At 36.8% G+C, this 11350-nt stretch overlaps 1 protein-coding gene across 1 annotated transcript; it reads right to left on the bottom strand.

The window, feature by feature from the left end:
- Positions 1 to 9529: 9529 nt before the first annotated feature.
- On the bottom strand, positions 9530 to 11119 carry LOC148035394 (uncharacterized). The gene is made up of 4 exons (XM_087680816.1): positions 10709 to 11119; positions 10525 to 10614; positions 10165 to 10426; positions 9530 to 9714 (listed from the first exon to the last, which is right to left on the bottom strand). The coding sequence occupies exons 1-4, from the start codon at positions 11117 to 11119 to the stop codon at positions 9530 to 9532; spliced, it is 948 nt and encodes a 315-aa protein (XP_087536942.1).
- Positions 11120 to 11350: the final 231 nt, after the last annotated feature.

Here is an 11350-nt window from a genome sequence, read left to right as displayed (position 1 = left end):
CTCCTCATCATCAGCTACTCTCTTCTTATCATTCTTTTGGAATGATTTGTTCCCATTGTGCTCCATTTCCCATGTCTCAGCATGGTCAATGAGTTCCCTAAGACTAGAACAATGATAATGATTAAGAGCAGTACGAAGTTTTAAATGCAAACCTCCTTGAAACTTCCTAAGCTTTTCCGAACTGCTGATCTTCTTGAAATGTTGGACCTTCAAAAGTAGCTCCCACAATCTCTTGGTATAGTCACCAAGTGACTCATTTTTCCTTTGCCAAAGCCGATCCCATTCCATTTTTACATCTCTTTTGAAATGAACAGGAAGAAATTGGCTTTGTATCAGGCGAACAAAGGACCGCCATGATTTTGGGGCAGCATGAACATATTCCAACCCCGTCCACCAAGTATGGGCTAAGTCGGTTAAATGTAAAGCTGCAAACTTAATCTTTTATTTTTCTTTATACTTGTCATGACCATACAAAATTTGAAATTGACGAATAAACTTCAGAAGAAGATCAGGATTTCGGGAATCATCATACATACTGAACTTCATCTTCTGTTCAAGTTGAGATAGTGACTTAGTCTTCTTCTTCTTCTTATGCCTTCGTCCATGCTCGGATCTTGAGGTTGAAGATGATGAAGTGCTTGATGGGGATGAAGATGGAGACAAGGGTGAATAATGTCGATGCCTTTGACGATGATGAGGTCTTCCACGAGAAGGATGTGACTCTTCATTACTAGAAGAGGATCCATCAGAATAGGCACCAGATGACTTTAAAGAAGAGGATGAGCTTCAACGGGATCTCTTTCTTCGTCTTGAAGTAGAATGGGACTGCCTCTTAGAAGTAGTTGGACTTCTTGATCGGCTCCTTTCATTGGTAGGGCTTTGTCTCCTTGAAGTAGATGGGCTTCTTTCCTTGAATTCTTTGGGATTCTCAACTTTTTCTAGTTTGAGAAGTTGCTCACGAATTTGCTGATTCTCCTCTCTAAGACTTTGAATGGCTTGAAGGATAGCACTCGATTGATCCATTGAGACTAAAGAAAAAATATATGCTCAAGCACTCAATGCAAGGGCTGAAACAAACAAACTTATAGTTGTAAGCACTACCAGTGTTGGGGGTGAGGACCAAGCCAAAGCTCTGATACTACTGTAAACGCCCCGAACAATGTAGTATGCTTAACAATTATGATATTCGCTTGTTTTCGAGATTTAATATAAAACAGAATGAACACGTAAAGCTGAAAATGAAAATTACTCACAAAATTACAGCCATGAAAATGTAAAAGTAATGGAGACAAGATTGAGGGTTGAAGATGGGCAACCCCCCCCGAAGGAATGTATTTCTGCTCAACCCAAGTCCCTCAGGGAAGAGCTCAGTTACAATCAACCTGAGAGTGAGAAGAAGTAATTCTCACTCTCACAAGATCATGCAAAGATATACAAACACACATGCATTATCTATTATGTAATGATAATAACTGATTTCTTTACAGTATGAGAGAAGAAAAAGGGGAATTTAGCCTTTCTCCATCGTTGATCAGCAGTACATGGATAGGGCTTGCTTCTTGTAGCTAAAATGGAAGAAAGAGCTCGAGAAGGAGGTGCTGTAATGAATTTACAGGCTTGTTGTCTTGTAAAATAGCAGTGATAGAAGAGGGAATATGGAGGAATTTGATAATGGAGAAGTGGGGGATGATGATGGGGATGGATGGGGCCAGTTTCTGGCTATCTGTGGATGCTGTACATGAGTTTATAGCAAAGAAAAATGATGTTGAATGAAGAAAAACGAGCTCTTATTTATAGGAGAGGGGAGAGCTAGTACAAAAGGGGAAAGTGGAGTAGCACAAGACAAGTGTCCAGCCACATGTCATGAGATGTGACAAGTGGTGGGACACTTGGAAACTTGTGTAACAAGTGTCTTGACACTTGTCTCTTCTCTATGGCCTTCCTTTTTGGGTTGAATACTGTCAAGAATAGAAACAACCAAATTTAGTAAGCACAGTCAAAGTACAGAACTTACTATTTTTAGAATGACATCCCTATTTTTTAGGACTAGCATTTTTAGGCTAATTCGAGGCTCCTAAATTTTAGGAGGTTAGGGATCTCCTAAATTTTAGGGACCCCCCAATATGGGTGTCATATGAAAGCTTTTTCCCTGTACATCGCAAAAATGGTATCCGAATCTTCCTGTGACTTTCCTATGCAAAGAAATGTGCATTTCAAGCTTTCAATCCACACATGCACATTATACAAGCATTTCATGATCATGCCATCTGTTTGTTCTGGTGGATCTAGCCCACACTTCAAGGTATCAATCCTTTCTATGTGCGAGTCTAACCCTGATATGCGTGAGTTCTGGTCACAGGTGCCCAATTGGGTTATATAGGTGGAAGTGTAAACTATCTTTTCTCTAACCCACCGCGTGGGTCCACCATAACCTGTGACTCATCAGTCGCTAGCTCCAATGCACTTTTCTTTATATCTAATTAGTGCAGAGGAAATAAAATTAATAAATCATTATATAGACAAATTAATGAAAAAGGATACAAATTCTGTTTCTATAGAGTTGTAACATTTTCCTACGTTCTTTCGAAATTCCCCATATAAGAGAATAGGTTCATGTGTCACCTAGTTCTAATAGTAGGGAATTATAGATCACTTTAGTGAATTTCTATATTCTCTTAAAATTTCCTATATAAGAGAATGTAAGTAAGAATTTAGTTCCCCATCTCTGATAGTAGGAAATTATATGTACATATAGAGAATTGCTTGTATTCTCTCAAAACTCTTTATATATGAGAATTTAGGGAATAAAAGCATTGGTCTAGGTATTTAAGATCTAGTACTGTGAAAAAAGTATAAATTTGTTAAAGTTTTGATTGAACTTATGGAGTTGAACCTTATATTTTCTAAGAGCCATCTACCCCAAGTACATGCATATACACATGTGTACATCCATGCACCATTACACATGCCCTCTCCACTCTTACTTAAATAGTCATATGTAGATGTAGTTATGGACTTGTTTTTTCTTGAATTAAATATTAGAAACTAGCTAGAAATGGTGCATATTGTACAAATGGGTAGCCTCAACCTAGTTAGTTACTCAATCCTATGGCAAACATGGCTCTAATTTGTTTATTTCATGCCCATCTAATGTAAGTACAATGCTTGTTGCTTTTGCTCTAACAATTTTCTCTGATAATTTGAGAATTTCTCCTCCCTAATCCTTCAAAAGTTTATTTCAATGGTGTAGCAAGCCATGTGAAGGTAACATATGACTAATTGCTAACCAATATTTGAGTAGCTCAATACATACAAACACTAGTAGATATGATAGTCTGATTAGAAAGAGGGGACAATTTACTGTCTTTCATATGCAAAACATTGAATTATCAATGGAAATTTAATAAGGATTAGTTGTACATTAGCAATATATTGAATTATCTAGGTGATTTTAACAAGGGTTACTACTATTAAAAGCATTAAGGAAGCTGAGAGTATCTTGTCTACCACTACTTAGTTGCCTCAAAAACATAGAGCCAAGGCACAAAATGTATCAAATCCATATGCCCAACCCTAGAGGGCACTCTAGATACAAGAAAACTTTCCTCGCCTTGATTATCTTACAACCCAATGGAAGAATCCTAGGTATCTTCCAAACCTAGATAGAGAATATACATGTTAAGCTTACTATTTTTTATGCCTAAGAACTGCTCATAAATGTTAGCCCCAAATTCGCCATGTTAGCTAAAATTAGATTTGACTTATCATTGATAAAAAAATTGGTTGCATATTTGGGAGTTATTAGTAGAGGGATACCATGTTTTATTCCTTTCTACAGTTTGGTATCCACCATCTTAGCTAGTGGATCACCAACTTTGGTGAAGAGCATAGGTATAAGTAAACCTCCTTATTTGACTAATCTACTTAAACCAACATGGCTGGGATAGGTATCGTTTAACCCCACTTTTGTAACTACTTTGTTGAAGACTATATTTAGCATATGGTAAGGTTGTCCCCCTGTTCCTAGTCTAACCATTAAATTCAGGGTTTTGTCATGCTTTAATTCCCTTCCATAGAGGAGTTCATATTGAGAATCATGTAGCACCTTTTGTACTATGAGATTTAATTTCCTTCCATAGAGGAGTTTATATTGATCACGCTCATGATAATACCCTTATAAGTGAAGGACCTATCTTTGAGGAGTGGCAAACTCTTTACAATAAGGCGGTCAAAGGCGACAAACCAGCTCGTCAATATATTCTTTCCGCTCTTTAAGAATCTCTTATGCTTGATGTATGTAATCTTTCAACCTCACAAGCTATATGGGAGTATTTGAAAGTAAATTTTGAGAAGAAATCTATTACAGAAATACTTTATCTTTGTGGTAAACTCATTGAGTTACAATAGCACATTGGAACTTGTATGACAACACATATCTAAGCTTGCTGCCGGCCAGTGATGCTATTCCACGAACACAATTGGTAACATAACTTCTTGATATTGTAAAGGATCCTACTTGTGATACTATTGTTACCATATTATCTAACAAAGATGGGATCAATTTTGATTGAGCTTTTATATCTTTGATTGAATATTCAGAACGACATGAACAATGCCACAAAAATCAAGAAATAGTTATGATCTCACAAGAGGACATGCAGTCAAAACAAATCAGCCAAGCATTACTTGCTTGAAGGCATTCCTTTCCACTCTCTACACGTAGGAGTGGTCGTGGTGGTAACTTCCCTCATCTCAAGTTTCCTAATAGACATTGTTCTTATTGCAATATAAATGGTCACACTACAGATGATTGCTGGGAAAAACAATATGATGAAGAACATGGTATTATAAATAAACAATTGCGTTTATTCAGAGATTATTCTCCTTGTGATTATTGCAAAAAAGTGACCATCCAACCCATCTATGTTTTAAGAGACATTTTGATTCATATCATAATAAAGCATATGCTACTACACAAGACAACACTACTAAAGAAAAGAAAGGGTACTACATTTTTGTGATGGATCTCATTTAATTATTGATTTTGGTGCTATGGGAAACATGACAAATCAGTCCCAATGGTTACATAATTATCATTCTATTCCTCTCAAGAAATTGGTTTATCTTGCAGATGGACACAATCTGCCGAGTCAAAGGTATATGTGATATATATCTAGGTAATCTTTATTCAACAAGAACTTTGTGTGGATTTTTACATGTTCCAAATCTACAAAGGAATCTTCTTTCAGTTACAAGACTTGTGGATCTTGGTCTCTTTGTCAGTTGTGACCATATTAAGTGTCGAATTGAGAAAGATAGCCAAACAATCCCTGTTGCTCCTCGAAATGGTAATCTTTTTGAGTTATCTTTAAATGAAGATGTTGCAAATGTTGTTACAACTCCGAGCGATCTTAACAGCAAAATATGGCATCATCACTTTGTTCACTCTGATTTTTCAATGCTTGCCAATCTTTATCAATGTGACCTTGTTCAAGGTATGGAATTTAAAGCTCCTCCTCATATGGGTATTTGTGAATATTGTGCACTTTGAAAGCATTTTTGCAAACCCTTTTCTATTTCCACCACATCTCATTCTAGAGATTTTCTTAATCTTATTCACACCGATATTCATGGACCCTTTCCTCCATCAAAATATCAATCTCGGTATTTCATGACTTTTATTGATGACTTCTCAAGATACAACACTTTTTTTCTCTTGCGACACAAATCATAAGCTTTATTATCTTGTAAGAAAGATCAAAAAGCTACATAACCTTATATTCATCACATCAAGAAACTTCTGTGATAATGGTGGAGAATACATTTCAAATGATTTTGATGATTATTTTAATAATCAGGGTAATTATCATGAATATACAGTTCCCTCCTCTCCTCATAGAATGGTATTACTGAATGTAAAAACAGAACTATTCTCAATGCCATGCGAGGTTTGCTCATTCATTCTAGCTTATCTCAATATTTCTAGGCTAAAGTAGATTTGATGCAGTATTTGTGCAAAATTATCTTCCTACAACTCCTCCTTCTGGTAAAATATGGATTATACTTGGATAGGTGAAACTTCTTCTGTTTCATATTTTCGATCTTTTGGATGTATTGCTTATACTCATGTACCCAAAGAGTCTCGTAGAAAACTTAATCCTCCCAGTTTGAAAGTTTTTTTCATTGGATACTGAACTTTTTCTAAGGGATACAAGTTTTATGATCCATTTTCCAAGAAGGTAATCGTAAGTCGAGATGCTATTTTCAATAAGCAACTTATGGGCAACACATGGTCTGAAGAGGATGCTGGGCAGAGGTGGTCACTAGAGGACGTTGATGATACAAACTCATTACTCACTTCTTTTCCTTTTCTATATGATGATGAACCTCCTTAACGGGATAATAATGACTCTTTAAATCGAGATTCACAACCTGCACCTATTATTGCTGATGATGACCTTGGAATTGATCTTTATGTTCATCTTCCAATCAATGCCATGTCAATATTTTGAAGACCCTATCTCTTATAGTGATGCCATGTCATCCCCACAAAAGGAACAATGGTAGGAGGCCATGGAAGCTAAGTATGAATCTCTTCTTCTAAAGATATATGGGTTCTAACTGGGTTACCACCTAGATGTACTGCTATTAAATGCAAGTGGGTTTATAAGACTAAAATAAAAGCACATCGAACATTTGAAAAATTCAAAACAATGCTAGTTTCCAAAGGTTTCTCACAAATTGCTAGAGTTGATTTTCAGTAAACTATCTCACCTCCTGTTCGTATTATAAGTATTCGAGTCTTGTTAGTTTTTGCTATTGAGTTTGATTAATAATCGTAAACAATCTCAAACCTTTTGCTTCATGCTAGATAGAGAGGATGGTGAATTGGCAGTGGTCTCAAAATGTAACAATGATGCGATCAGATCCACACAAACCCACTAGAGTCTTGTTGCATTATTTTGTAAGTACCAATTTGATACTAATTCAAATTGTGTGAATCCCATATCTTCCAACACTTGCACAAATTGATTATTAGTATAGAAAATCTAAGCCAATTCTTATATCTCTATGTAGATTGATCTTTTTCACAATTATTGTTATCCACATCTATTTCTATGCCATAAATATTATATCTCTATGACTTGAGACATCATTAAATATTATAGTCTTGTTTTAACTAATGTCATTGCTATACAATGATGTGATTCTTATGTATCTAATAAAGTGGTTTGTTTGAGTGAAATAAAAGGTATCTAAAAGTCACAAAATGATGAATATTTTAAAACCAATGATAATGAAAGAAAATTGCTATTTAATTATTTCTTTGAGAGTTTTCCATATGCCAAATTGGTTTCATAGTGAATCTTAAAATGGATAGTAGCTAATGAAGCATATTAATTGGAGAAAACAATAGTGCTAATCTAACCAATGTTTTCTTTTCAATAAGCAAGACCTCTAGATCTATGTTACAACCCTTCTTAGACCAAGGCATCGTAAAAGACACTATCATTTTCTAAAGCCTCATTAAACTCTCCAACGGGACGCTTAGAATCCCATGTTTGTATGAGATATTTACAACATGCTAGGAAGCAAGAATACAACTTTGGAAAGGAAGTACACCACTCCTAACTTATCATCTTAATTGTGATGCATTTATTTCTCCATGAAAACAATCACATCGATATGAAATAGCAGCATTAGTTGTAATCACCTTGACTTAGCATGTTAGAAAAGGATAAGAAATAACTTGCAATCCACATATAGATGAACCACCTAGATATTTGATAGCATCATCTAGCATAATCTGTATGCATATTACGGATGAATGTAATGCACAAATGCTTATTCTTTATTTCATATTTGGACCTATTATACATTATTATGGTAAAGTAATTTTATTACATCAAATTATTCTAATTGAGTTCAATATCCTATGTTAGAGAAAATGTATTTGGTGGTGTATTTTTCATGTGAAGCTTTCAATGTCCTCACATTAACAAGTGACTTTCTATCAGAGAAACATACATACATTGGGGAGAGAGAGAGAGAGAGAGAGAGAGAGAGAGAGAGGAGTTTTGATCAAGATTTAATTAATAAAATAGATCAAATAAGATCTTGTATTGTTATGTTGAATTTTATTCCTAAACTCTTGAATAAGGATTCCCCTTTTCTAGGATTGAGAACATGGAGGTATTAATTATATTAAATGTTCCTAAAGTAATAAGAACAAAAGCTATTAGAAAAGTGCTACCCCCATAGTTGCTCCCTAACCTGGGTATGCAAATACTTGCATCAAGGAAGTGGTACAGTCTACTATAAGCATCCTTTTCCAAAATTTGATACAAGAGTCGTGGTATAATAAGAAAGGTCTGCAATCATAAAACTTGTGTGAGACATCTGATAGGAAGAAACTAGTAACCATTTAAGAATTTGGAAACAACATGCTAAGAAATGAGAACAACATGCATGTTTATATACCTGATAAGTCGATGGAAGCCAATGTGTAATTTTGAGTGCAACAAAAAGGCTATCAAGAAACCAGTCACTATGAACTGAGATCACAACATCATCAATGATGATTGTTCCCTCCAAGGTGAATGGATTATACAACCCTTTGGCCATAGTAGAATGAATATCTACAAACCATAGATTTATTATTCAAATAAGCAATTATTCTTATTTGGCAAGCATGAAAATTGATGCCTTCTATCATAGCATCATTTTCCAACATTTGAAAACTTACCTGTGATCGAGTAGGAAACCATTTGGTTGATATTCTCATCCCAAGCCAACATTTTATCACCAAGGACAATATCTTTTGCATATTTGTAATAAAAGAGATTGTCATCTCCTACTAAGAAAAGAGGTTGTTAAATGAATGAGTTCTAGAATGTATGGGTTTGAAGATATAAGAAGGTCAAATTGTTGAGGGAAATTCCACCATATTGATAAATTACCAGAATGAATTAAAACGAAGTGCAAAGGAGTGAGCTCGATCCTCTTTATTTGTGTGTCAAAAGAACCATGATTTTGAGAGAGCTCAAGTTGCAAAAACATTGATGATGCATTTGCATCAGCATGCCCAAATCCATATATATAGTTGAACTCTAGCTTTTGGAGATTGGTATTCCAGACTGCAACCTTTTATGAAAATAGAATGTAAAAAGAATAAGTTGTGCATGATGTAGTAAAATGGGAGTAGCTAGATAATATTTAAAAAAATAAGAAACATAAATTAATTGTTAGGATAGTGCAACCATTTCAAGTGTAAATAGAAAAATTTTCTAAAACCTTTTCTCCAATGTCAATGTCACATATCTTTTTGCGATGTCCAACCTCTGTCATGACCATGGAGGTTCCTACACCATAAACCCATTCAATTAATTATGGACACTCGTAGCTCTTATTGTATTTTCATTGGCTACAACGTTACTATATGTTTCTCAAACCTCGAAATGAGGTGCATCAAATTCAAAAATAGATAACGTCAGGTCATAAAGATGCGTGCACATGACTAAGAAAACGATCATGGATAAATGATGTCACCTTTAACACAACTTCCAATTGCATCAGCGGCACATCTTGCTCCTACACCTGCAAGAGTGGTAACTCCCACCACGGCTAAACTACAAAATGGCCCAAGTATTGGATCAGCTACAAGACATGTCAATAGTGCACCAGCTACTCCAAATATGCCACCAGCAGCAGCACCTAGAGTTGATTGGGAGCTCTAGTTAGATACGTGACTTATGGTAACTTTGGAGTATATAACACCTCAAAGACAAGTACATCAGCATTGGATCACAAACATGTCAAGTCATACACAATCAACATAGCTGAGAAATGAATATTAGCCGTAAGATGATAACAATGCGAGAACCATACATGCATATATGTGTGTAGGTTTGATATACATATATGTGTGAGAAACTAATATTAGGCATAAGATGATAACAATGTGATACCCATATATACATATATGTGTGTAGGTATGACATGCACATAAAATGAGTGCATGAAGAAAGGCTATGGAATGATGATCCATGAATGTCTATATTGTATGGAAGGACCAATGTTTTGATCATTTTAACCAACCAAGAAAGAGAATGGTCTTTTTCTTAAATATTAGTGAATAATAGACCGTAGGTACGGGAAGATAACCTTCGCCAACACAAATGGGTGAGACGTCCATGAGATGTCGTCCATTGTTTGAAGATGCAAGAGTGAGAGGCTCATATTCAGCAGTAAAGTTAGAAACATCAACTTCGATGGTGGTTAATGTGGTGGAAGAGGATGCGACCATCATTGATGGATTAGTTGTGAGAGTACTTGTTGAGGTCCCCTCTTTATACAAGGAGTTGACGTCATCTCCCGTATTATAAAGACCGCACCCAACAGTCCAAGCATTATCGTCACATATGATCTAAGAACCCAATAAATAGGAAAAATAACTATGTAAGCATAGCTACACAACATAAGCACGTGTACAATAGTACATACTCAAAACAAGCAGCCACTTACAACATTGGTGACTCCTGTATCATCGATGAAGACAATCTCTACACCAGCAGGGGAGTTTGATGATGCATCGCAGCCCCCAGTGGCTTGGATCTGGTACACATACATGGTACAGAAGTGAGTACGAAAGAAAACGAAGCAATACAAACAGTAAATTGAGAGTGAACCGCACGCACAATCCACATACCTGCAAGTTCCAATCACGGGTAACACCGTAAGCAGTGACAGTAGCCGGGATGGTGAGATATCCAGCCTCGATCATCTGACAAGTTGACTCTACCGCATCTGCCGGGACAGCACCCCAGAATAGGCCGGGCGTGCCTTGACCCAGCAGGGCCGACGCCAAGAGCGATATCCATGACGAGTTCTCTGGATAGCCACCGTCAGGAGGCGTGTACACGGACAGCTGCAATGTGGCCTCCGCTCCCTCTATAATGTTGCCATAACTGATGACGACGGACATGAATGCTATTAGGATCAGACAGAGGGGGCGCTGGAGGCGCATCGACGCGGCCGCCACCGATGATCCTGACTGGTGGTTGTAATGATGTGAAGCTTGTTTCTTCATAGATTTCTTACGCGGGCCCGTGCAGACCATGATCGGGGACCAAGATTAGCGCTTCCTGCACTGGCCGATGTTTCTGCAACCCAGCCACGAGGGGTATATCACACGTACAAGGTGGCTTAGTTGTATGTGTGCGTGTATATCGACTATAAGCGCGAACGCCGGCTCGCTCGTACAATACTGTGGCTGAGCGGGGCGCAGCTTATATACGCGTACGATGCCAGTCTCAAACACTTACAACACGCCAGCTTCAATGCCTGGCCG

Source organism: Lygodium microphyllum, chromosome 6 (assembly GCF_053477565.2).
Source record: "Lygodium microphyllum isolate KBCC chromosome 6, Lygodium_microphyllum_v1.1.10, whole genome shotgun sequence".
In the NCBI taxonomy this organism is placed as follows: Eukaryota; Viridiplantae; Streptophyta; class Polypodiopsida; order Schizaeales; family Lygodiaceae; genus Lygodium; species Lygodium microphyllum.
Note: the sequence above shows the minus strand (reverse complement) of the source record. Positions and strands in the feature narration are given on the sequence as shown.